The 26,815-nt window shown below is 45.4% G+C and overlaps 2 protein-coding genes across 2 annotated transcripts in view; one reads left to right on the top strand and one right to left on the bottom strand.

Moving 5' to 3' along the window:
- UPF1 (UPF1 RNA helicase and ATPase) overlaps positions 1–16,627 on the top strand; it is a 29,434-nt gene extending 12,807 nt beyond the window's left edge. Inside the window, exons 7-24 of the mRNA XM_065422062.1 lie at positions 433–517; positions 712–810; positions 1,326–1,434; positions 2,571–2,730; positions 2,881–2,999; positions 3,355–3,519; positions 3,812–3,926; positions 4,497–4,640; positions 5,371–5,584; positions 5,802–5,919; positions 7,861–8,017; positions 8,739–8,881; positions 10,694–10,868; positions 12,084–12,165; positions 12,566–12,727; positions 13,173–13,390; positions 13,941–14,063; positions 14,161–16,627. Of these exons, the coding sequence (XP_065278134.1) occupies positions 433–517; positions 712–810; positions 1,326–1,434; positions 2,571–2,730; positions 2,881–2,999; positions 3,355–3,519; positions 3,812–3,926; positions 4,497–4,640; positions 5,371–5,584; positions 5,802–5,919; positions 7,861–8,017; positions 8,739–8,881; positions 10,694–10,868; positions 12,084–12,165; positions 12,566–12,727; positions 13,173–13,390; positions 13,941–14,060 (2,385 nt within the window). The 3' untranslated portion in view covers positions 14,061–14,063; positions 14,161–16,627. The remainder of the gene's footprint in view (positions 1–432; positions 518–711; positions 811–1,325; positions 1,435–2,570; positions 2,731–2,880; positions 3,000–3,354; positions 3,520–3,811; positions 3,927–4,496; positions 4,641–5,370; positions 5,585–5,801; positions 5,920–7,860; positions 8,018–8,738; positions 8,882–10,693; positions 10,869–12,083; positions 12,166–12,565; positions 12,728–13,172; positions 13,391–13,940; positions 14,064–14,160) is intronic.
- Positions 16,628–20,972: 4,345 nt separating this feature from the next.
- GDF1 (growth differentiation factor 1) lies at positions 20,973–23,830 on the bottom strand. Its single transcript, XM_065422257.1, has 2 exons — positions 23,545–23,830; positions 20,973–21,808 (listed from the first exon to the last, which is right to left on the bottom strand). The coding sequence occupies exons 1-2, from the start codon at positions 23,828–23,830 to the stop codon at positions 20,973–20,975; spliced, it is 1,122 nt and encodes a 373-aa protein (XP_065278329.1).
- Positions 23,831–26,815: the final 2,985 nt, after the last annotated feature.

Below are 26,815 nucleotides of genomic sequence, written 5' to 3'. Positions count from 1 at the left end.
GTTTCATTGGCATTCTGTTGGGTCATCTCCTCCATGGAACCACACTTGCCTATCTGCCAGTTTTGGATTTCTCAGATGGGTTCCCAGCGGAACTTAGGGTGTCGTATGGGGGCACATAAACACCTGGCATATGTGATTAGCGCACACGCTTATGTACAGTGCCTGAAATTCAACATCTTTGGGGCCAAAAGCAGCATTCTTGAAGAAACTGTAAAGAAATTGGAGATGATGGCTCAGTACCTCAATGGTGCCAGTTGCTGGTAAGTAATTCAGTTTTGTAGAAATACAGTTGTTATGCAAATGGTATAAACTCTCTTTAAGTGTTTGTAAATATTTGGCTGTTCTGAGCATTATAGAAAAGGAGGATAGTCAAGAAACGTCTCTGGTACAATTCTTTTAGAAAGTAAAAGATGCCTTTTCTTTACAACTTAGACCCAAGATAACATCACAGTGAGATGGGACCTGGGCTTGAACAAGAAGAGAATTGCTTACTTCACTTTGCCAAAGACTGACTCAGGTAATGATGTCTGTTATATCTTCTTAGATTGTTTTGAGGTAGGTGTGTTGTAACCAGTAAGTAACATTAAAATTGCATACAGTCTGATGGTCTTTCTTGGGGCACAGAACAGTTTTATAACTTTTGTTTTTGTTGGAGGGTTGATTTGCCAGTACAGACTTCAAAAATAACTGCTTGAATGTTCTTCTGTTTAGATATGCGTCTTATGCAGGGAGACGAAATCTGCCTGAGATATAAAGGAGACCTGGCCCCTTTGTGGAAAGGAATTGGTCATGTTATTAAAGTTCCTGATAGTATCCTTTACTTTTTTCTAGAGATGCAGATCATTTCACTGACTCAGCTGCACCGTGACTTGAGTAGTTTATCAGTTTGATCTCAGGGATAGGGGGATTGAGGCAATTCTTTAGAGGAAAATGGAGTTGCTTCCATCCCAACTTAATTCTTTCACTTGTGCATGTAAAGTACTCGTTACCTTGAGCAGGTCACTTAGCTTCTGTGTGCCTCAATTCCCCATCTGTACAATGGGGTAATAGCACAGCCCTACCTCACAGGAGGGTTGTGAGGATAAATACATTAGACTGGGCAGTGCTCAAACACTACAATAATGGGGGTCCATAGAAGTACCTGAGATGATCTGCCCACAGGAGATAGGAAAAGAGGAAGAAAGGAAATTAACTTTTAAACTGCTTTAATCACTGTCCAGCTGATGCCCAGGGATCTGCTTATATTTCCACTTTCCAATATTTTTAAAGTGGAAAAATAAATTCCAAATTTATAAGATAAATTACTACTTAACAAGGCTCTGCAGATTATGGTGATGAGATAGCTATTGAGCTGAGGAGCAGTGTTGGAGCACCTGTGGAGGTTACTCATAACTTCCAAGTGGATTTTGTGTGGAAGTCCACTTCATTTGACAGGTACGTAAATTTACTGGCATTCAGAAAGTAGTTTAGAGTCCAGCAGGTGTTTGACATAATCAAAATACTTTTTTTCCTGGAGTTCAATTTGAATTTTTACTGGGGAAGAAGTACTTTGTATCTGTTTCATGAAATTCACCTCCAGAGAGAGAGAATGAGGTGCACATACCAAAATTGGGACCATATAGGTCCTTTGCTTCAGAGAGAATTATTTTCTTTCTCCGTATTCTGTTTAGAACTGGATCTGATCTCAAAAGCATCATTGAACTCCTCATTTGTGTACCTCATTCTGAATGCACATTGATTTGTATCATGAATATTATTAACGTAAAAGAAAGGAGACACAAACCTTTTTTCAAATTTTATCTTTTCTGGTTATTCTCTAGAGCTTCAGTCCATTTTGGATATGTCTTCACTGCAAGTGCAGGTGTGCTTGTAGCATGAATAGGCATACCCATGCTAGCTTTAATCTAGCTAGCACTGGTAAAATAATAGTGATGATGTGGTGTCACCAGATTTAGTGCAGGCTAGCAACCTGAGTATGTACCTAGGGTTCCTTTCGGCTAGCCTGCTTGTTCTACAAACACACCTTCACTTTGTAGTGAAATCACGTAACAATTCAGTAGCATATAAGTATCCAGCTTTGTTTCTAAAACTTTAACAGCTGAACACAGCAATGAAATCTGAACTGCAATCTTTGGAGTTAGTAATCATTGGGACACTAAAGTCTTCAGACTTTTATTTACAGAGTTCTGTGAGCCATGTGAGGCTGCTCCAAAAGAAACCTGTTTAACACAACTCTTCCTCAAACCCTGCAGGGTGTGTGGAAAGTACTCTTGACTATCTGTAGTGGTGTTTGCCTTCCTTGGAGTTTTTCCTCCTTTGGAAACACACTATGGTTCGCTTGCACAAGAACAGTATCTAAGAACATAGGGAGCTCAGTTTTTGCTAGCAGAATGACAGAAGGCTAACCCTGTTTGCCAGGCTGAAAGTGTTTTGTCTCCTCTCCAACCTGCTTATTAAGCTAATGGGGTTTTGAGTTTGTTGCGTCTTGTACCTAATTCACCTCCACATTACAGAAGTTTGTGGATGAATACGTTCAGTTCATGTTTTGTGATCTGTGTTTTCACTTGCAGAATGCAGAGTGCTTTAAAAACATTTGCTGTGGATGAAACTTCAGTGTCTGGCTACATCTACCACAAACTGTTAGGTCATGAGGTAGAAGATGTGATTATTAAATGCCAGCTGCCAAAGCGTTTTACAGCGCAAGGACTTCCTGACCTCAATCATTCTCAGGTAATCCTATCATTTCTCTTGTCAGCCATAATTTCATAAAGGATTTACATACAAGGATTATAGACTTGAGTGAAAAAATGTATAATAACCTAAATATGCTTACCTACGTTAAGTACAAACGATATGCTAAAATAGCAAAACTTTTTTCAGGTTTATGCTGTAAAGACTGTCTTGCAGCGTCCTCTGAGCCTTATCCAAGGTCCCCCTGGTACAGGAAAAACTGTGACATCAGCCACTATTGTCTACCATTTAGCTAGGCAGGGCAATGGGTAAGAAATTTTAACTGATAACTGAATACTTTATATATGTTGAAGCTGTGTGATACTTTAAACACTTATTCTGTATTGATAAATTGAAATTATATTCTACAGCTGTTAAAGTATATACTTAAAATACAATGCTGTCTTGCTGCAGTTGGAACATTTCTTCCAGAAGTGTGCCACTCCTGAAAAACTTTCAAAATGCTGAATTTGAAAAACATATGTGAACAGCTTATCTTTAGGATATATTCAGATTTTGGATGATTCTGATCTTGTCTTGATTAGCTTTTTTCCTCTAGGAAAGTTTTATAATTCCTCATCACTTGTGTTGACACCAGTTTTTTTCTTCTGTTTAATTTTTAAGGCCTGTGTTAGTTTGTGCCCCAAGTAACATAGCTGTGGATCAGCTCACTGAGAAGATCCATCAGACAGGGCTAAAAGTCGTTCGTCTATGTGCTAAAAGCCGCGAGGCAATTGATTCTCCTGTATCTTTCCTGGCATTGCACAACCAGATCAGAAACATGGATAGGTAAGAAGTTGTCCAAGAAAAATGTCTTGGGGGCTTGGTGTTGCAGTAGGTTATCACGTGAGAATGGCAAAATACATTAAATTTAATGCAGAGATTGGGGGTAAGCCATGACTTAATAAATAATGTGAGTTCAGTTGTCCCTTGTGGACTGCCAAAAAAAAAAAAAAAGTCCACTGCTCAACTGCCATTCTGCTCAAGGGAGCCCTAGAACCCCAAATATCAGGAGTTTTACACTAGAATTTTAAGAAGAAAACATGATTCTGTTTTGATGACAAATTCCTTTGCTGTGTAGTATGCCTGAGCTCCAGAAACTGCAGCAGCTGAAAGATGAAACTGGAGAATTGTCATCTGCTGATGAGAAACGCTATCGTGCACTGAAACGAACAGCAGAGCGTGAATTACTTATGGTACAGACTCCTTTTCTCTTTGTTAGGGCTTGTCATTTTTTGCAGACTAGTGAAGGGTTGGATAAGTAAATGTTTAAAACAGTATGTTCTTTGGAGCAGGGCCACAACCATCTACATGTGTTTGTAATATAGGCATAACAATTTGTTTACAACCTGTGATTAAGTAATGTCCCTCTTTAAATAGCTGCCTCTTTTCCTACCTGAGGTGGCTACACTTCACTGGTAGGTGGAGATCTGTGTATCATTGTAAACCACTTGGGAATTCTTTCAGATTTGTAGATTCCAAGGCCTTAAGGGACCAACCATTGTGATCATCTAGGTTGATCTTCTGTCTAGCACAGGCCATAGAACTTCCCCGAAGAAAATCCCTAGAGCAGATCTTTTAGAAAAACACTGTCTTGATCTAAAAATTGCCAATGAAGTACTAAAAAAACTTGCATGGTTTTCCATCTAAAAATATTATCTATTGATATACAACTTGGTCAGTATTTACTAGCATGTCCTTTCATAACTGAAATTTTGTAACTGAGAGTGCTGGTGCTGAAATACATGTTTTTGTCTGTTGATCAGAATGCAGATGTTATTTGCTGTACATGTGTGGGAGCAGGTGACCCAAGACTTGCAAAAATGCAGTTTCGTTCCATTTTAATAGATGAGAGCACACAGGCTACTGAACCAGAATGTATGGTGCCAGTTGTTCTGGGAGCCAAACAGGTACGAAGGGTTGATCTAAAAAATAATGGAACTCCTAAGCAGATACAAACAGATATCTATTCGCTACCTATAATGCACAGAAAATGATTGTTGCAGTTTTCCCTGTTTGTTCTCCTGTGGGAGTGAAAACTCCCCACTTTTTGGATAGACAGTTCCCTATTGCAGGTCCAAACAACTTTTTTGTTTTATGTGACAGCAATAAAATTGTCTTCTTTCCAAAGTGCGATCTTTGTTTCAGTGTGATTGACATGTTAAGGTCTGACTGGAGACTTCACCTCTGGATGACTCTAAGGGGCTACAACAGTGGTTCTCAAATTTTTGTACTGGTGACCCCTTTCACATAGCAAGCCTTTGATTGTGACCCCCCCCCCTTATAAATTAAAAACACTATTTTATATATTTAACACCATTATAAATGCTGGAGCCAAAGCAGGGTTTGGGGTGGAGGCTGACAGCTCGCGACCCCCTACGTAATATCCTTGAGACCCCCGGAGGGGTCCCGATCCCCAATTTGAGAACCACTGGGCTACGACGTCTGCTATTCATTACTGGATATAAAGCATATATGAAGCTCATCAGCATTCTTGCTGATAATTTTAGAGTAATATGCTATACATTCAGTCTGTCTTGAAATCTGTCTGTTCTAGTATTGCATCAGCTAGGACATCTGCGTGAGAGCTTAAGAGGTCTGTACTATGTAGTTAATGTTGAATTTCTTTTTTTTATACAGCTGATCCTTGTCGGTGATCACTGCCAGCTTGGTCCTGTCGTGATGTGTAAAAAAGCTGCGAAGGCAGGCCTGTCTCAGTCCCTTTTTGAGAGGCTTGTGGTGTTGGGTATCCGTCCAATTCGCCTGCAAGTGCAGTATCGTATGCACCCTGCACTTAGTGCTTTTCCATCCAACATCTTCTATGAGGGGTCACTCCAGAACGGTGTTACTGCAGGTAAAATACAATTGACACAGTACAAATCGACTTACATGCAATCCACGGAGAATCAGAATGAGGGATTCATTAATATAGAATGTCTTAACTGCATTTGTTGAAAAGGAGGCATTGACCCTGGACTGCATCTAATTTTAATAGTTGCTCAGTGCATTTAAGGTATGTGATGCTAAAGAAGCATTGTGAATGTTTTGATTTATATTTTTTTCCTCCTCAGCGGACCGTGTGAAAAAGGGCTTTGATTTCCAGTGGCCCCAGCCAGATAAGCCAATGTTTTTCTATGTGACACAGGGTCAAGAAGAAATTGCCAGTTCAGGCACCTCTTACTTAAACAGGTAAATAAAATTCAATGCTAATGTTACATAAGTGGGGAAAAATTTCAGTAGTGACTAAGTCCCATTGAAAATCAATTAGACTTAAGTGCTTAGGAATTTTTCCCATCTGCCTTCACATTTAGAGCCTTAATGATCCCCTAATATTCATAGGAAGGATGACGGATGACCTTGTGTCTAAGGCACTGGAGAGGGACTCAAGAGCCTGACTGGGGTTCAGTTCCTAGCTCGGGAACAGACTGTGACCCATGGGCAAATCACTTAATCTCTGTGCCTCAGTTCCCTATCTGTAAAATGAAAAATTCCCCTATCACAGGGCTCTTTTGTCGCTAAATTCATAATATTTGGAAGGTGAGACCATAACATAAGAAATGGCCATATGGGGTCAGACCAAAGGTCCATCCAGCCCAATATCCTGTCTGCTGACGGTGGCCAATGCCAGGTGCCCCAGAGGGAGTGAACCTAACAGCTAATGATCAAGTGATCTCTCTCCTGCCATCCATCTCCACCCTCTGACAAACAGAGGCTAGGGACACCATTCCTTACCCATCCTGGCTAATGGCCATTAATGGACTTAACCTCCATGAATTTATCTAGTTCTCTTTTAAACCCCGTTACAGTCCTAGCCTTCACAACCTCCTCAGGCAAGGAGTTCCACAGGTTGACTGTGTGCTGTGTGAAGAACTACTTCCTTTTATTTGTTTTAAACCTGCTGCCCATTCATTTCATTTGGTGGCCCCTAGTTCTTATATTATGGGAACAAGTAAATAACTTTTCCTTATTCACTTTCTCCACACACTCATGATTTTATATACCTCTATCATATCCCCCCTTAGTCTCCTCTTTTCCAAGCTGAAAAGTCCTAGCCTCTTTAATCTCTCCCCATATGGGACCCGTTCCAGCCCCCTAATCATTTTAGTTGCCCTTCTCTGAACGTTTTCTAATGGCAGCATATCTTTTTTGAGATGAGGAGACCACATCTGTACGCAGTATTCAAGGTGTTGGCGTACCATGGATTTATATAAAGGCAATAAGATATTCTCCGTCTTACTCTCTATCCCGTTTTTAATGATTCCTAACATCCTGTTTTCTTTTTTGACTGCCGCTGCACAATGCATGGACGTCTTCAGAGAACTATCCACGGTGACTCCAAGATCTCTTTCCTGATTAGTTGTAGCTAAATTAGCCCCCATCATAGTGTATGTATAGTTGCGGTTATACATACACTATGATGGGGGCTAATTTAGCTACAACTAAACTACAACTAGGTGCTTAGATACTGTGGTGATGGGGGGGCAAACAAGTTCTTAGATGTATAAACGAGCCTAAGTTAGAGTTCCATCTCGTTAAGATGAGAAATTAATTTTTATAACCATAAGTGATGGAATAGAGTTACACAAAATTGCCCTAGTCCAGATATTTGAACTCCAAAGTACTGTTTTAAATCAGTAGGAAAGAAGTATTTAGTCCTGCTAACACCAGAGATTGAAATAATTGTATATCCATTTAAGTTTACTTGTGTGCGGTGTAATGCTGTGGATACATATTCTCACTTTCAAAAGCAAGCCAATATCAAGCACAGATCTGTGACAGTGTGAATTGATTACTGCAGCAGCAAATTCCAATCAGCTGCTGTATGGAAGCATTGGGCTCCAATATACACTAGCTTCTGAAGAAAAAAGGCTTCTCTCTTGGAGGTGTCAGTCTGATAACATAGGTCAAAGAGTGCGAGTAATAAACACATATAGTGGAAAAGGATATCTTTAATCTGCCATTTCTCCCCTCCTCCTCCTTCCGCTTCTCCCTCTCCCTCCTGCTCCTTTATAGACCCCGATAACTTGCAAGAAGTATTTAGCAAGTTAAACTTATTATTTATTTAACTTAATTCTGCAATATTTTTAGTTTAGTGACTTCAAAAATAAAACAAAAAACCTCTCTTCCTAGGACGGAAGCTGCTAATGTGGAGAAGATAACTACAAAGTTATTGAAAGCTGGTGCCAAGCCTGATCAGATTGGCATTATAACTCCCTATGAGGGCCAGCGCTCTTACCTGGTACAGTACATGCAGTTCAGTGGTTCCTTGCATACAAAACTCTATCAGGTATGGAATCTTTGTACGGTTTCACAGTAGACTTTATTTCTGGGCTTCTTTTCACTTTCAAGATATTTTGAAATTCCAGTTTCAGCTTACTTTAAAAGACCAGCTCTCCCACAGTGGCTGTAGTATACCAACTGTTATACTTTTGGGTCATTGCTGCAAACGAGACCAAAGCTGTATACTTACTAGAAGCCCTTTTTTGTAACGCTGAAAACATTTTGTGACGATAACGTCCACTGAAGGAAGACCTTGGTGGAATTAGGCTAGTGGAATATTCCTGGCAGGAGCAAATCTAATTTCTCTGTCGGTTATCTGGATTTTCTAGTATGATGGCTTGAGAGCTGCAACACTGATTAGTACTGTTTAAAATAGCAGGGTTTCAGAATAGTGGGGAGTCCACAGTGCCGTCTGGCAGCAGCGGGGATAATTTATTTTTCTGGTACAAATGTTAGTATGCCTATTGAATGATAACCATAATGCGCTGACATATAAAAGTTATGCTATTTGTTCTAAAACCAAGAATGTTTTTTTCTCCCTTAATGAAACTGCTTTTAGTCATTAACTGATCCGATCATTCCACTAATGTCACAAGAACAACGTTGCTTGCAAAATGATGGGTTGGTTAGAGATGTTCAGCCAAAATGCTTTAAAACACTGATCCTTAGCACAGTTCTCTTCCTTGCACTGGGCTTCAAATAGTTTACATGGTGGTTCTCCTTTGCAGGAAGTGGAAATCGCAAGTGTTGATGCTTTCCAAGGACGAGAGAAGGACTTTATTATCCTTTCTTGTGTAAGAGCCAATGAGCACCAAGGAATTGGATTTTTAAATGATCCTAGACGTCTTAATGTGGCTCTCACCAGAGCAAGGTGCAGTATGATTATAATACTCTGCATGGATGTAGCAGACTTTTATTACTTACATGAGCTCTTGCCCAACAAAAATTACACTGTTACTGAAAACGTAAGAGTGAACAGAACCATCTGAGTAAGCTGACAGGAATGTTAAAATGATTCCTGCATCTCTAGAAACACTCTTATACCAACTGAAACTACATTAGTCCATATACCTTTAACATTCAAGTGACTACAAATTGTCAGAAAATGACCTATTTGTAGATGGAGGAGTTTGACCTTGAAGCAGACATGCCCCTTCCTCCTCACATCCATTTGCTGCAGTAGAAAGGGAGTTCCATGTCTTTCATTTTCTCCCCATTTTTCAACAGTCAGCAGAAGCTGGGGTGTCTCGACTGCTCTGCCTCTCTCTCAGCAACTGTTTCTCTGGGTTCTTCTCTCCCGTGAATGGGTCTAGAGCAGGGGTCGGCAACCTTTCAGAAGTTGTGTGCCGAGTCTTCATTTATTCACTCTAATTTAAGGTTTCGCGTGCCAGTAATACATTTTAACATTTTTAGAAGGTCTCTTTCTATAAGTCTATAATATATAACTAAACTATTGTTGTATGTAAAGTAAATAAGGTTTTTAAAATGTTTAAGAAGCTTCATTTAAAATTAAATTAAAATGCAGAGCCCCCCCAGACTGGTGGCCAGGACCTGGGCAGTGTGAGTGCCACTGAAAATCAGCTCGCGTGCCACCGGTTGCCTACCCCTGGTCTAGAGTTTGCCTCATGGGGGGCACTTGAGGGGTGGGGGAGTGTGAAATTGATGCTTTGTCAGTTTCACTGATGCCCACAGGTTTACTTTAAAAGGGTTTTTTTGGGGTAAACTAATCTGGTTAAAGTACCCAGTAGGTTTGTTTGCTAAACTAGTCAATATAGCATACCATAATGAGATCACTGCAGCAATCTTTCTTAAAGGATTGTATGGCTTAATAAAGTCTTTTTGTGATAAATATTGGCCACAGGATCAATGTCTCTTGGCTTTACCTTAATGGACTTTGCAATAGATCAAGGCATCTAATGAAAGGAGCTAGTTAATCTGAGGCTGCATCCACTTCCATTGTCCTCTTCCAAACCATAGCCTTTAGAGGCCTTATTTAAGGCAGTAAGTGTTTAATTGCAGGCACAGATGTTCACTAGCACAGCAAAAAGCAGCATATTTAAACATTCTGCAGTCCCACATGCTCCTTCTCTTCTTTCTCTCCTTGACAATTCCTGCTGTAGACAGAAGTAATCTGTTAGGCCTGTAGGGCAATCTTTTGGGAGTGGTATGCACGAAACAACCACTAGTAAGATTCTATGAACTCCACTGGTTCTCCACTTGTGAAATAACTCCCTGCTCTCCATGTGTCAGTATATAATGCCTGCATCTGTAACTTTCACTCTATGCATCTGAAGAAGTGAGTTTTTTACCCACGAAAGCTTATGCCCAAATAAATCTGTTAGTCTTTAAGGTGCCACCAGACTCCTTGATGAACTCCACTGGTTTGGGAAAAGCTGGAAGCAGGGTATAAAACTAACACAACCTGCTTCTCAACTGCCACTCAGGTGTGTGCCTAAGAACCTGAGGCCTTAGTTTGAGCCGGGACTGTATTCCCTTTGCAGTTCATACATATAAGGATAGTGGGAGCTACAGCACGTAGAGGGAGACTATATCTCGACTTGAGCAACTTACTACATCTTATTCTGCATTTTGTCATGTTAACTTGGTTAATGTAGAATTTCTTAAAAATAAGCTTTACAGTTGACTTCTGACTTCTCTGATATGACCATCTGATATTCCATAGATATGGAGTAATTATTGTTGGGAACCCAAAAGCTCTGTCTAAACAACCACTTTGGAATCACCTGCTGAACTACTACAAGGAGCAGAAGGTACTGGTAGAGGGACCACTAAACAATCTCCGAGAAAGCCTTATGCAGTTCAGCAAGCCCCGTAAACTTGTCAACACCATCAACCCAGTAAGTTACTACAAATCCACTAGTCTGTCTTTTTAAAAAATGTATACGGGAGAAAGGGGAACATGACTGTAAAATGGTCAGATTTTCCTGTGACCCACTTTATCTCAAGTTTGTGGCCAGAGGGGATTTTGGTCCTAGTGAGAAATGGATGGTGGTGGGGCTGACTTTTGTGGGAGATGGTAGTGAATGTCCTGCTCTCCCTTGCCTGCACAGTGCTTTTACAGAGCCAGCACTGCTTCAGGATACTGCAGGGCTGGTTCTATAGCATCTTGAAACCCCGCTTCCTATGGTCTGAAGCTGAGCCCTCTGTGGGATGAGGGAAAGGTGAAAGCTGCCTTGGGATCCAGAGGCAGAGCAGTGAGGGGAGGGAGCTTACTCATTCCCTCACTTGCTGGGTCTGTTTTTTCTGTGGGTTTTTTTTCTTAGCTGGTGGGATGTGACCAAGCAGGTTGCCTCTTTAGATCTGCTTCCAGGGCCAGCCCTACTGGATGAGAAGCCTTTTTGTAGTAACCTCATCTTTCTTGTGTAGGGTTTTAAATGTAGGCAGTAGTTTTTGAGATTAAGCATTCTGTAGGAATGTCAGATTTCCTAGATATGACTAAACTTATTAAGCTTAAATGTACTTTTGTCCTACTATCTTCAGCTAAATATGGATCAGTGGCAGTAAATACAAATAACTCTTGTCATTGGCTTCTGGTGATACCCTAAGTCATGAGGAACAGCACATGGGGGGTGGATAGCTCAGTGGTTTGAGCATTGGCCTGCTAAACCCAGGGTTGCAAGTTCAATCCTTGAGGGGGCCATTTAGGGATCTGGGGCAAAAATCTGTCTGGGGATTGGTCCTGCTTTGAGCAGGGGGTTGGACTAGATGACCTCCTGAGGTCCCTTCCAACCCTGATATTCTATGATTCTATGAAAGGAGAACTGTGTGATAAGAACTGTAAAATGGAGTCAGTCTCATGAAACTCCAGCCCATTTTAAATTTAAAAACACTTAAAATAACAACTGGAAATAAATGAACTGACGGGTTTCAATGGCAGATTTGGATCTTTTTCATGCATATATCTAAAGCTGAAATGTATTTGATACTTTGACAGGTAACCCAACACAGTCCCTACCCTGAAGAACTTTAGAGTAAAGTTGCAATGCTTTTCAGTTTGCAACATTGGTTCTAAATGTAAGGATTTATTGTCTAACTTCATGTAACGTTTTTAGGGTGCCCGTTTCATGACTACTGCCATGTATGATGCACGTGAAGCTATTATCCCAGGATCTGTTTATGACCGGAGCAGTCAAGGTAAGGAAGTTGTGGGAGTTGAACTCCTTTATTGACTTTCCAATTATGTAGTCATCAGGTGGGTTCTTTACTTTTTGATACTGAACTAAGATTTCTCTTGAAAGCTCCCAAGTAAAGAACAGCTTCTCACCATGTACAAACTAAACTGCTTTGGGCAAAATTTTACAATGAAAACTCTGATTTCTAAATTTAATTGTGGCACGGACCACCGTGCAAACGTGGCATTTCAGAAATCCCAAATTAACTTTTAGTGTAAACTATTTCGTAACTTAACTAAACCCTGACTTAACCATTTGACTGTTGCTGATCTGTAGGTTGCTCTACGGAATGCTTTGGCAGTACAAAAAATCCAGAGAAACAATAACGTTGAGCTGTTAACTAAGCTGTTAAATTTTTCTAGGACGCCCATCGAACATGTACTTCCAAACACATGATCAAATTGGAATGATTAGTGCTGGACCCAGCCACGTCACTGCTATGAACATTCCTATCCCTTTCAACCTTGTGATGCCACCAATGCCACCACCAGGATATTTTGGGCAGGCTAATGGACCGGCCACAGGTATGTAATCATTAAATACAGACCAAAAAAGCATGTTAATTACCTTTGGCTCTCCCTCCCAACGACACTACAGAAGGGGCATTTTGAGGCCCAGGTGGAGGGAGTGTTTTACAATGGCTTCTGGTAACACTTCTGGCTAAACTTGCAGCAGTGTTGATGGTTTCAGAGGAGATTGTCTAGCCTTCCTCAGCTGTAAGGATTGGTGGACATGATATAAAGCTTCTGATTATCCTCCAGGCTCTAAGAAAACTTCCTGTCCATAAGGGTCTAACAGTATACATTATACTGTCTCTAAAACTTTAGATTCATAGATAATTGCTACCTGAATAAGTATAATGTTGTGTAGTTTGCTAAGCCACCAGTATACATTTGACTAGAAACAAAATGTAAAATCATTACATATATAAACTATTTTCACTCCCTTGGCGGGGACTAACTTTTTCAGGACGTGGGACACCTAAAGGAAAGACTGGTCGTGGTGGGCGCCAGAAAAATCGTTTTGGGATTCCTGGAACTAGCCAGTCAAACCTTCCAAACAGTCAAGCGAGCCAAGATGTGGTGTCCCAGCCATTCTCCCAGGGTCCACTGACTCAGGGTTATATCTCCATGAGTCAGCCATCACAGATGAGCCAGCCAGGACTCTCCCAGCCAGAATTATCACAGGTAAGAGTGTAATAATCCTATTTATAAACTGCCTAGGCTACAAAGTGGCTTTTTTTCGCCAGGTGTCATGCGCGTGGAAGAGGGTATGTGTGTGTATCGTGTAGTATTTGGGAGTAGCTTTCATTGCCCTTCCCCCACACATTCACAGTCTGAATATAAGGATATTTCCCCTTGAGGTACATCCATTAAGCTCTGTGGTGCACGTGCATTCAGGTACATCGATGTTGCACTTCATTTTTACATGGTAATTTCATTTCACCGTAGGCCCTAACCTGAAATCAGACCCATTCCTAAAGAGGAACGTATTCTAGTACCTTAACAGAACAATTATTGCAAATACTGGGCATTTCAGTAATGCTTGCAACTACACTGGGTAAATCACTGTAGAAATTCAGCAGCAAAGGGGTTGATTAAGGGGACAGTTAGTCTGAAGGAAAACACTGTTATATGGCAGCCACAACCCCATTTGCTATCTAATGCAGCATACGCTCTTGAGACCCTAATACTACAAAAGTTTTGGGAGCTTAACAGAAAAACTCTCTCATTTCAGGACAGTTACCTTGGTGATGAGTTTAAATCTCAGATTGATGTGGCGCTGTCGCAGGACTCTACTTACCAGGGTGAACGTGCATATCAACATGGTGGAGTGACAGGACTGTCACAGTATTAGAGTGTAAGGCACTTCGATTCAGTTACTCAAAGTAACCTCTAGCCCACATGGCAATAGGGAAATGATTAATGTGAATTTTGTTGTCCTTTCCTTTCTTTAGGTTGAGGAAGAAGAGCTAAGCTTGTGTGGAGCTTAGTTCCATCAGCATTTTATTCTGGGTAATAAAAAAAATAAAATAAAATGGATACCTGTTTTCCACTGCTAAAACTGAAGCACCACTGTGTGAGAGCAACAGGAGAAAGAGAGCGAAACCAACCAACGGAGAGGAGAGAGAAAGGAGCGCGCGTGAGAGCCCACTGCTAGCTCACTGAGACAAGGAGACTGACCGGAGAGGAGAGAGAGCACCAAAGGACTGGCTGGCGCCTCACTGGGAAGGCAACTCGCCCTGAAAGAATGAGTGGTCAGCTGAGTCCCTGCTCCCCCAGTCAACCAAGCTTGAGAGAAGGGCCTTAAGCAGGTTTCACTTCATTCCATACTTCTCTTTGCGAGCAGGGCATCACTGTTCAGAGCAGGAGGGGAGAGGAAAACCCTCATCTCAGAGTTGTTCTCATTTGAAAAGGTACTATATTTTAGTAGTAACTGTTGACGTTTTAAAAGCAAAGTATCTAAAGAGGAAAGATCCTGCCGAAAAGTGACAGTAAGCCAAGCAGAAAACCAGCCAGAACATGGTGACTGTTCAACGCTGAGATGCAGGTTTTGTTGTCCAAAACTGGCTCTGAAATTCTAGTGTCATCATGTCGCCCACATTCTGAATGGGTATTTCGTGACAAGGTGGTTTTAAAGAGATTCTTTCAAAGGAGCACTGAATTTTTAGAAGTGTCTCTGAATTCTTAGTAGTGGACCTGGGAGATCCTTGTTCTGAGAAGCTTACCAAAAAAATTTAAAACAAACAAAAAATCTAAATTAGAGCACCAACCTTGAGAACTTTCAGTGTGATTTAAAGTTGCAGCAATCAGCCTCTTCTTCCTACAATGGATAGCAGTTAGGAGTGAAAGGAGCCTGCACGCTCAAGCAGGAGGAGGGTTTCAAAGTGTTTTCTGTATGCTTTAATTGGCTACTGTCTGGACTCTACTCTATGAAAACAAGCCTTTCTGTAAGATGAACTGTGCGCTTAAAAGGGGATGGGTTCCTGTGCCCTTCGGCCCTGGAGGAAAAGACGCTAGGAGGCCTGCTTTATTCACTCCCACTGATGCTGGGAGGAAGTAGTGGAAACTGGGGATTATATTGGTTTTGAAGTAAAGACTCTACAATGATATTGAAGCAGGTTGGAAAAAAATAAATGGAAAAAGCAGGCAGTTGTTGGAAGGTGGCCTCTGATAGATGGGTATGATTAGAGACAATGGAGTAGGCTTTTGTGTGGCGGCTTCAGTGATTTAATGCAGATAGCTGAATGATTCAGGTGTTGAAGTTAAAAACAACCCTGGAGACTGCGTTTCAGGTCGTGAACATGGCTGTGGCATCAGTGCTGGCTTGAGAAGTAGTTGGAAGTCAAACTGAAAACAGCACATAAAAAAAGCCATCCAATTTCTAAGTTGTATCCGTGTCCTAAACAAGTCAAGTGGGAACACTGGGAGCATTTTATTTGTCTAAACCTTTTTAGAAATAGCACAGAGAACTTAAATTCCTACTAACCCATTTTTATCAGATCTCTACATTAGAATAACCTCTACCTCCTAATTGGCTAAAAATCAGTAGTGTGTGAATTAATTACTAAACTAGATGTTTTTTAAAGTTTATGAATTAAGTTAGCTTTATAATCAAAGGGCTCCAAGTGTTTCTAGTCTTTTTTTTTTTTTTTTTTGAGGAACTAAAAAAAAAAACACCAACAGAAAACAACCCTCTCAATGAATGTACTTAGACTAAATAACAAAACCCACTTCTTGTGATTTGGAAACACCCACTTGCATTACTCTGTCCATTCTGTAGATTATCAAACTGCTTTCATAACTTGTATTTGCTGTAGTTTTCCATGTCTTCCTTCCTCCCTCCCCCCCCCCCCCCCCCCCCCCCCCCCAGTATAGTGTAGTATACCCACAGGTTTTGTAAGTAGTGTGCACATGAAATTTAGAACAGATGTTCTGAATTCACTTTTTTTGTTTATACTGGTCATAAACTGCAAGATAAATTAGAAACCTTCCTGAAACACACACAACATTCTTGTTTCATAAAAAGCCTCCAGAGTTTAGACTTCTACAATGTGCAAAGAATGGAGACACAGGCCACCTTCCTTCATGTAAGAGGGACTATTTTATTTATTAACATTTTAATTTTTTTCCTTCTGGGTAGGCTGCGTAGTTGCATAGAGATTTGAGATAGGTTTAAGCTGTAACTTTTTGTGCAATGCAATCCATTGAGTAATGTAACCCCTTCTCCCCCTGCCCCCAACCCCTTTATTTCACTGGTTGGAATGCTTGCCTCTGCTTTGTGCTGGTTTTTTCCTTTGTAGCAGTTACTCTGAGTTTTATAAATCCACAGACGTCAGTGCTAGCACTGTTAGTCTTTTTTTGATTTTGTCTGTATGTTTTAAACCTGTTTGTCATCAATAAAAAAATTAATAAAGAGCTCTTGCATTCAAGCTGGGGCCTATATTTCAGTAATCATTTTGGACCTTTTAAAAACAATATTTGTGACAGTTTGGCCCAGTGTTTGATTGTATAAACTTCACGTTTATTACATTTTAACATATACTAGTACAAAAGTGTGGGGTGTTTCTAGCATACATAGATAAGCAAATGAACTGTGAAAAGTTTGTTAAAGCTAAGTACCCCACCTGTACCCCCTCCTTTGGGTCTTGTCCAGACATGTGCATGCTGTAGGAATGTTTAGAAACCCCCTGAGGCATTCTGTGCCCATGCATTGATGTTACATAGAGGAGCTTGATCTTTTTTTAATATTGATGGCAAGAGCTTACTTCTTCCAGGCTGGGGATAAAGACTTCCTTGCATAAAACCCATTGGAAGTAATGGCAAGACCCTTTTAAGGCTTTCATCTGCCCCCTTTCAAGTTACTCTGATCATGGCTCTGGTGGTAAATCTGAGACAATATAGTAATTGAATAAATCCTTTTTAATAAAGTTCAGCTCACACATGCTGACTTAAGACTGGGCCTATCAATCTAAACCATTGATGCCACCAACTGCATTTGGTACAGCAGTCAAGCATTTGAAAGTAGCACGATTTAAGGTACAAATACAGTAAACTTTTCCACACTGCTTTCTGACTGAAGCACAAGCTCAGCTTAGTATAGCAGGCTGCTGATGCTGTGAGCACGTTTCATGTTAGTGCACTGACATCACTTCACAGGGGCTGTGATCACTAAAGTAGCTATTTCATGTGTCCATTCTGGTCCACGAAGTATTGCACATGGTTATAGCTGTCTTTCCCTGCTAGCGTGAGAATCCTCTAATTGTTTGGACTGCACAGTGGATAGGACAGAGCCCATTAGTCATTCATCTCTTTGTGCTTTGGTAAATGCAAGTGGAGATTTAGATGGAAAGCAAAAACCTCCCTCACAAGTGTGAGCTAAATGAACTGAGCTTTGAGTTCCTTGATCTGCTGTGGACTCATTTTTCAAAACACTCAGTATAACAAAAACTAAAATCCCTCTTCTTTCATAGAAATCCAAGTTTGTTTTAATGTGGAGTTTAATTCCTGGAATTAGAGGTAAGGGTAAGTATTTAAAAAGGAAAAACACTAGCAGATCAGGTGTTTGAGCCTGTCCCTGTTACTTTCTAGTTTTTTCAGAAGAAATTGACTGATTTCTTTTAAGATGGGGCTAGCCCCTTGAGTTTAATATTTTATAAACTTGAGTAATTGATCTTATAAACCATAGTCACTAATCTGACTAGCATCTAATTCCTTTATTAAATGTTTGATGCTGGTTTTGATGTCGTTCTTGTTTACTGTACAGAATAATAGGGGGTAAACTGTCTTAGAACTCCACAGTAGCGCATGTCTGTGAATCAGCTTCCTAAATGGCGGTGCAGAGGGTACCTGAAAATGTTAGTGCATAACAGCAGGTCACCTGTGTGGAATTGTGGTAGCCTTAAAGTATTCAGACTTACTTGCTCCTCTTCAACAAAGATTTGGGTATATCCAGTAGCACAACACATTCATTGGGTAGGGTAGGGAAGTACATTGTCTGTGCACATTAATTAAAATAAGAGGATAAACCTTTTAGTTTCCCCATGGGGACAAAGGTCTTTCCTGTTAATGCTTAGTGAAACCTTTCTATTAAGACACATTACAAGGTAGATACAAAAAAACAAGTCTCCACTAGTTTCAATCTGACTGACATTTTTAAAAAGTTTCAAGTCTAATTCAGTTTCCTTGCTCCTCTTGTCTCTCTCCCCCCCCCCCCAAGAGACTGCGATTAAAATAATTGTCCTGTATTTGTCACTGAAAGGCAAAACTTTACTTTGAGCTCCAGTTTGACATCCACCCATAGAGGTTGCCACCATGCACAGATCTAAAGTGTAGGGCCCTGTGACTGTAAAGTAGCTGTAGCTAGCAACTGCTATGTTCTTCTTTTAGCTACACCAGATGAGGGGGTGGTTCAGTGCTTGGTGCCTTGGGAAGGGTGGGGGATGGGAGGGGTTCTGTTGTGATAACTTGTCTAAAATTCAGTCACAGTGAAACACTTCAGTGCAAGGGGGAGATGTTCAGCTGGAAGGGGAGGAAAGTTGCACTGGGAGGGATTACTCAAGTCACATGACTCAGAGCTTCAGCTGAGCAGCTGTGGTTGATTTACTTCTAACAAGTGCAGCACCTCACTGGCAAGACGGGAGTGAGCTGGCCACTTTGCCCAGGCTTCAAGCATGGCCACTTTAAGACTTCAAACACCCCCCACCCCAATCTTATTTTAATATGAATCCCACTTGGAAGAAAACAGGCCATCCCTCAGCCACTTATCCCCTGGCACTAGCTAATAAACTGATTGATTACTTTCAGAACAGGGCTGGCTTATGATAGTGTAGGTGGAGACCTACTAAAACTTCAACTGCCTCTGCTCCTCTGGAATTCAGGCTGAGCATTGCTGCTATGAAGGATCCCTGTGAAATTCTGTACTTAGAAGTCATCCCTTTTCCTGTCTTTCAGCTCATACCCATCATCTGAAGGACAGGCACCTTCAGCAATTCATTCGTAGGTGTTGAAGAGGGAGAGGGTCCTCACCCCACTGACTTGAATACAGCAAACTTGATCTGCCTTTCACAATGCCATTGCTGGTCCAACAGGTCTATTGGACATACCCCTGATGCCTTAACATACATAATCTGTTTAAACAGTGCAATATGTAAAGGACGAAGTAGTCCTAGTTCCTGCTACAAAGAGTGTTAAACTCTTATGGAGTCAACTGGAATCATGCTAAAATAAGACTATTAAGCTACTTTCACTGAGCCAAGTCCTCATTGCTACACAGGTGACAGGCTAGTGCATTAAATAATTCCACAAGCCACTGCTTTACAACCCCCCCCATATTTATTTACTAGGATGTTGTTTAGGCATTGGCTGCTTATCTAATATCTTATAAAAGACAATTATTAGGAGGAGGGGAATATTTTTCTGTCCCTATTACTGAGAGAACTCTGACACTAATCAAGGTGAAAACATATTTTAAAAGGAGACTTTGTCTATTCATCTTTCTACTGCTTTCTGCAGCCATCTGCCTGATTGCCAGCCGTAGACTAGATTCACACTCAATGGGTAACACGTAATACTTTAAAGACAATTCATTGATTCTTTAAATTTGTTTGGCCACTTGAATTTTTTTCCCTGCACCGAGTCAGTGGGATTGGTGAGTGCTCAGAACCCCTCAATCAAGTTGGACACCCAAAATTGATAGCCCCTTAAAAAACAAATTTAGGCCAAATTTCCCAAGCCAGGCTTCTTGCCTTATTCAAAAGCCAAAGCCTGACCGCTTAGGCTACATCTTCACCACAAAAAGGCGAGTTTTACATTGCTAGGATGTTCCAGTGAGAGCTCTGTCTGAAAACACCTCTTCGCACTGAGTCAATTCACTTCACTTCCCCATGCCCCACTGTCCTGACATCTAACAGCTGGTACCAGTAATGCCCTTTCAAGAGCAATGCGGTATCAGGCTCCAGGCAGAGGTGATATTTTAGTTGCAGTACAGCCCCGTGGAGGAGAAAGAACTTAATCAAACTGAAGACCTGGTCATTTCTTCAGTCAGTGGAAAGAGCAGAATTTAGCCAAATTGTCTTCCTGTTCTAGAAAAAAAAATATCCATGCTAGGCTCACACCACTTAGCTCAAGAAGCTGAGAATCCAGCCGTGGTGGACAGTGGTACTGTTCCTACGAGCATGGGCAAGCTAAGGGGGCGGGGCCTACGGGGCACTGAAGGGCCAGCAGAACTCATTCTTCAATGTCTAGGACAGTGTCATGGGCACCAGCTCCAGCCGTACAGGCTGGATACAGTACTGCACCACACCGGTGCCTCCAGGTCAGAACCGAGGAAGGAGGCACAGGGAGAGGAGTGCTGGGACTAAGGAGCTGGTGCCAACATCCTCTGCTCAGCACTAGGGGGCATGGGGGAGGAGGGGAAAGGAGGCTCAGACTATCACCATTAGATTTCACCAGGTTCCCAGCAAAGCTGAGTGAAACCCCAGCAGGTGGGAGTTTGGAAGCCTGATGCCTCCAGCCAATCAGCATTACATTAGAATCCCAAACTGCATTATCCTCTTGATGCCAGAAGTCAAGAGCTTCCCCCTTGAGGCTGCATTTTGCAACTGCGTCAAAGGGGTAGTTCTGCCATTAACTGCACCAAGGGATGGAAGGGAGGGCCCTACCCACCCACACGAAGGAGACTTAATACGTTTTGACCTATTACATCAAAAATCTCAGTTACTCCAGAGACCCATTCGATTCCCTAGGCACATCTTGATGAGCTGCTCCATTACCTGCAGCCACACTCATCCACCACCATGTCCTCGTAGTGTCTCAGCACCACGTTATCATGGTTGTCGTAATACAGGATGGAGATGGGGGACAGCCTGACTGGGACGCAGCAGGGCTGGGGGGTTCCTTCTGGGTCAAGGGAGTGCACCATGGTTTGGAGGATGGCGTGGTTGGTGCTATTGAGTTCTGCCGTCAATGGGAAAGGGCACTCCCCGAGGCAATAGTTGGCCATGTATCCCTGCGGCGCGATGATCCAGTTCTCCCAGCCCACGTCACTGAAGCTGATGTAAAGCCGCCTTGGCTTGCAGAGGTTGCTTGGGGTGACCGGGGTATAATAGGAGCTTCGCCTCTTCCTGGAGGCCTGGCACTGCTTCTGATTGAGGGACACCACCAACAGCGAGGTGTCGAGGAAGGAGTCGATGCTGGCACAGAGGTTCTGCAGCCTTCGGGGTGGCAAGGCCTCGGCGCTGTCCCTGCTGCTCACAGAGATCTCCAGGATCAAGCCCAGGTTCTTGCTGGGGGTTCGCCAGCCCTTCGCCACTTCGGTCAGGTTGAAGAGGAGGGACTTGTGCAGCTGCGCGAAGGATTGCGCCACCAGCAGCTTGTGGTTGTACGTGTGGGAGGACATCCCCCGCAGAGACATCTGCAGGGCTTGGTACAGCCGCAGCTCAAAGACCTGCCCGCCACTGGAAGTGTGATAGGAGTTGTGGCTGAAGTTGATTTCCAGCTGAGCCATTGTCAGTTGCTCCCCCTCCTCCAACACAGATAAATTAAAGTACAGACGTTTCTCCAGACACAGGAAAGTCTTGGGCTCCCCACTGTGAATGAAGTGGCCTGAGAGGGAAGGAAAACAGAGGAGGTGGCGTTCGTTCCTTGAGCAGGAAGGGCCTCCCCACACACACACTGATGCTCAGAGCAGTAGTGAAGTGGATAAACTAGCCTGACCTGAACTCCCCATTCCCCAGACGGGCAAACTCCATTTCCCCAATACTCGCCTTGACCATCAACTACACTCCTGGCTCAGCCTGCGCCCCACTCCGCTCTGCGACTCTCCCAGTGCAGTCAGGGCTGTCCTGAGGAACAGAACGAGTCCGACAGATTCTCATCCCGCTCCACGCTGCGGGTGGGGAGCGGAGGGGTGTGCTTCTCTGCCCCCCCCCCCCCCCCCCATGATACAGGCATCGCGCTCACACAGGGCCCCTGTTCAGGGCCTGGACAAGGTTCAGTATTTTAAAGATAGAGCTGCCCTCTTAACCAGTCACTGCTGGGGCAAGAGGCTCCCACTACCCTGGCATCATCTGGAAGCTCCTCCACAGCAGAGATTCCCCGTAGCCACGTGTCCCTGCTGCTGGGCGAAGGCTGCTTGGCTAAGAGAAAGTGGCAGACTGTACAAGAGAAACAAGCCAGAGCCAGCACCAGAGGCAAAGGTCTGCATATGCTTCGGGGCTGGGTAGTCTGAATTCGTGGCTAAAGAACAGACCTGGGAGTCAGAACTCCTGGGTTCTCTGCCACTCACTGTTTGATCCTCGGAGTCACTAAACCTCTCTGTGCTTCAGCTTCCCCCTCTGTAAGAGGATAATATCCGCCTCCTTCATGGCAGGGGGCGCAGAATGTACTGCTCATTTCAGTGCTACTCTACCAAGGCCTGCTAGAGCAGGACCGGTCTGCTGGGCCCTTTGGACTCAGACCCTGATTTCAACTGGAAACAACAGATCACTAAAGCAGCGAGTCTAGCTAAGGTCTAGCAAACAACTGGAAATGGCCTGAAGCAGCAGGAGCTGCTGCCCGTCCAGCTAAGGTACAAGGATCGAATGGTGAGGTGGGAGCCAGGCCTTGTCCGTGTGCCAGTGCCCAGGGCACGGGGAGTTCAATCTTTTCTGCATTCTCTGCCCTAAGTGGAAGACATGAATGCGAACCTGAGCTAAGCCACTGGAGACGCAGCAGCTGTGTTAATCGCACCCAGTTAAGGGACCCTAAATCCAGCCCCACTGTCCCCAGTGCCTTTAAAATATGCACCGGGCTGATGCTTATGGGAAATAGTATTACAGAACTGAACGGTGCGTGTCAGCCTGGGCCAGGGCTGTGCGCCAGGGAAGTGCACTACGGGGCACTGAAATCCCAGCCCCAGCCTCGTCTGCCCTGGTGGTTTCCTCGGATAAGCACCAGTCACAGAAAAAGTCCCTCCCAGGATGTCAGAGGAAGCGGGCGAGGCTGGAGGTACAATCACAACTCAGCCCTAGCCCTGTCCTGCAGGATCCCAGCGTGTCTCACCAACATCCCCACTCAGCTCACCCGGGACAGACGATTTGCCAGGGCGCGGCTGGGGAAACTGAGGCACGGAGCAGTGACCTGCCTGAGCTTGCCCAGCGAGTCGGTCCCAGCGCCCAGCCCTTTGCTCCGACCACTGGACCCCACCGCCTCTCTCCAGCAAACACTAGGCCTGATGCAAAGGATCCCAGACGGGGTCAGGCGCCCACAGCCGGGGGTTAGGAAGCGGGAAGAGAAGCCGGACAGGCCCCTGCCCCAAACCCCGAGGGACCCCAGGGGCCAGAACCCCGGGGTCTCTGTACCTTGGTCAGCGAAGACGCGGATGATGTTCCCGGGCACATTCAATTCCTCCACCCGACAGGCGCGGTCCGGCGCGCGGTCCCCGGGGGGAGGCAGCGCCCGCCCCTGGAAGATGCGCCACAGCACGGAGGGCACCGGGGCCGGGGCCGCGGGGGTCGGCTTGGCGCTCAGGCCCAAGGACTTTAAAAGCGACGTCTCCTGCCTGCTCCCCGCCATGCCCAGCGCCGCGCCCAGCAGCGCCCAGAGGAGGCCGGCTGCGAAGCGGGCTTTGGCAGGGGCTGGCCCCATGGCCGGGCCGGGCAGACAAAGCAGCGCCGGAGCCCGGCTCGCCAGAGGGAATCTGGAGCCACCAGGCGGGTGTTGATTGCGCTAGTGGAGCCTTTGATCTGGCGAGGGCGCAATTAGCAGCGAGGCCTCCCTGGATTGGGCAGGGGAGTGAGACCAAGCCCCCAGGCCAGGGCGCCCATTGACCCTTTGGCGTCAGAGGGGAGGTGGCTTTGCCTTGTACAGCCCCCAGCTGCTGCTAAACTCCGGGGGGGCTGCCTGGCACCCCCTTCCCTTGGCTTCACCCCCGCCCGGCTGGTCCATGCACAGGATGGGGCAGAACTGGCCGGGCACCCGGGGAAAGGGGCTGATTGTGGGACGGGGCTGCCCCTAGGCTGGGGGTGATGGAGGGTTTTTGCATCTCAGGCTGCAGCCTGTAGCCACCTCCAGGCCTTGTGCTGGCTGGAGCCCACCGAGCGTCCCGGGGCCTTTTGTGTGCCCTGCGCTGAGGAGAGAGAGCGGCCCACGCCCGGGGGACCCTGCCTGTGAACAGGAGGGGATGGGGGGACTGTGCCCGCTGCACGGGAACGAGCCGGCCAGGTGCTCACAGGGGCCATGGTCAGACCCTAGCTAGGCCAGAGCTGGGCCCAGGGCAGGTGGGTTGCACTCTTCCACAGAGCCTGCACGGGGGCTTCCAGCCTGGCCCTTCCTGAGCATCAGCCCCCACAGCCCCCACCCCATCTCCTCTTCGCATGGCCCACCATCAAACCTGCCCTGGAGACAGGAATGAGGCCATTCTCCTCCCACAACTGTAAGGCACCCAGCCTGTCCAGGTGTTGGCTTGGTGCCTTGGGGAAGAAGACGTGTGAAGTTTCCTCCCTTGAAATCCACAATTCTGCAGTGATCAGGGTCCCACATCCCCTCCCCCCAACTGGCACCTCCTGACTGTCTGACGCTCCCCCAGCCCTGCCATCCAGCCTGATGGGCTGTTAACTTCCACACCAACCTTGTCAACTGGTTCCCTGCCGAGGGAAAGACATATCAGGTACAGATAATAAAACCTGCTCATCCTGTGCCAGCCCTGCCCTGGAGCACCCTGGGAAGCAGCACCCTGTGCATTGGCAGCCAATCAGTGGAGCGGGGGAATTAAATTATAAAAGGAAAATAAGCCAGCCAGCTGCCATTTCCAACTGCAAGGCAGGGGGCAGCCCATCGCTTGCTGCGTTCCACTGAGCCCAGGGGCCTGGCGGCTCAGAGATGGAGCACTGCAAGCTGGGGGCTGCAGTTCCCAGGCTGTGCTTTGGCTGCACCTGCATTAGTGGAGTCTGTTGTTTAAACCGACTAAACATTTAAGCTGGCTGCAGACTCAACACCCCATCCTGGCCTTGCCCTGCCCGGTCCCTCGGGTGCCAATCACCCCCGGCGAAGTGGGCATGCTGGCAGCAGAAGGGGAGCGTTCTGATCCAGCAGCCACTTTTGCACAGGTGTAACTGACGACCCAGGGTGCAGGGCCAGGGTGGCTTGGCCCTTCGATCCCTAAGGGCGTCAGGCCAGTTAAACAGCACACAAGTGGTCCTGCTGCAGCTGTCTCTGTCCTGACTCTTCAACCCATCCGTCCAGAGCAAGACACTAATCCCTAGGAAACCTGCCAGAGAACCCTGCAGCACTGGCCTCCCGCTGCCCAGGCCTGTCAGTATTCAACCCTGCCTCGCCTCACTGCTAGCACAGCTGCGGCTGCTAACGGGCACTAGAGCCGCCAGCTGGCTTCAACGCACAAGCCACCATTAAACGACAAGTTACCAAATGGACCACGCCGGCCTGCAAAACCCAGTTTGAAAGTCAGGGAACAAAAGCAGCCAGTGGGTGGGATGTTTAATTTCCTGTCCTTGCTAGTTCGGCTGGCTGGGGGGATCCAGCCAGAATTGGGGGATTTCTAACAACCTGGCTCACGTTTTCATGTTAGCTCCCAGTCTCTGATGTTTTCCAGGGAGTCTCTTTGTGGCTTATGCAGCACTATCTGGGGTCTGCATCTAAGCAAGGGACCAGAAAAAACAACCAGCCTCTCACCCCCTGCCCGTTTGGATTAACCCTCTGCAGGCCGGCTGCAATTCCCTTCAGTGTCCTATTGTCCCCCTGGCTTGGAGTTAGGGCCCTCAGAGAGGAGCAGGCAGCAGGCCGTCAGCCGACACTGCAGTAGTATTGCGATGGGATGAGTCCAGATCCAGGGGGAGGGATGGGTGCAAAATTCCACAGGGTTTCTTCCCCACTGAGCGGAAACGTACACAGCTCAGCCCAGCCCAGCCTGCAGGAAATGCAAAGCTCAGAACTCGCACTGCCTGGAAAACCGAGTCAGTCGGGACTTCAGCGAGTCCTTTGGTTTAGGCAGAGAAGGTTTCTCAGGCCAGGGGATTCATCAAGGCAGGAGACCTAGAGGGAGCAGCTGTCCCTTCTCTCTCTGATCCCAGGCACTGGCCTCCTAAGGGACGAAAGGAGCAGCAGTACTGAGGGCAGGCCTGTCTGACCAGCCTCAGGAGGCTGCTGGGAGAATCCTCTAGGCTCTGGCCAGGGGGGGTCCAGGCAGGGGCCTGGGTTGCTCTGTGGAGTAACCCCTGGATGCGCTTCCAGCAGCTCCCTGTAGTACACTGACCCCTACTGGACAGCAGGGCTCATAGCAGCACAACACGTCTCCCTAGCGGTATGTCACCATTCCCTGTTTGCAAGCTACAGCAGAGCTGGCTCTGGGCCCCCCACGCTTGGGACGCTGGTGCCAAAGGGGCAGGGGTGTTTGCCTCCCTGCTTCGAGCCCCTCACCAGCTCCACGGCATCAGTCCGTGCTCCAGAGACAAGAGCTGCCTGGGATCCCACAACTTGCCAGGTCTGGGGAAATCACAGAGGGGGAGGCTGGCGAAGGGGTGGGGTTGGCACGGGGGATCCCAGGTAACCGAAAGCAAGTTCCATATCTGACCTGGACCCTGCTAGGAAACCTCCCTCCCCCCCATCTCAGCCGAC

This window comes from Emys orbicularis, chromosome 24, assembly GCF_028017835.1.
Source record: "Emys orbicularis isolate rEmyOrb1 chromosome 24, rEmyOrb1.hap1, whole genome shotgun sequence".
NCBI classification, from domain to species: Eukaryota; Metazoa; Chordata; order Testudines; family Emydidae; genus Emys; species Emys orbicularis.
This window is presented reverse-complemented; position numbering and strand designations above follow the sequence as displayed.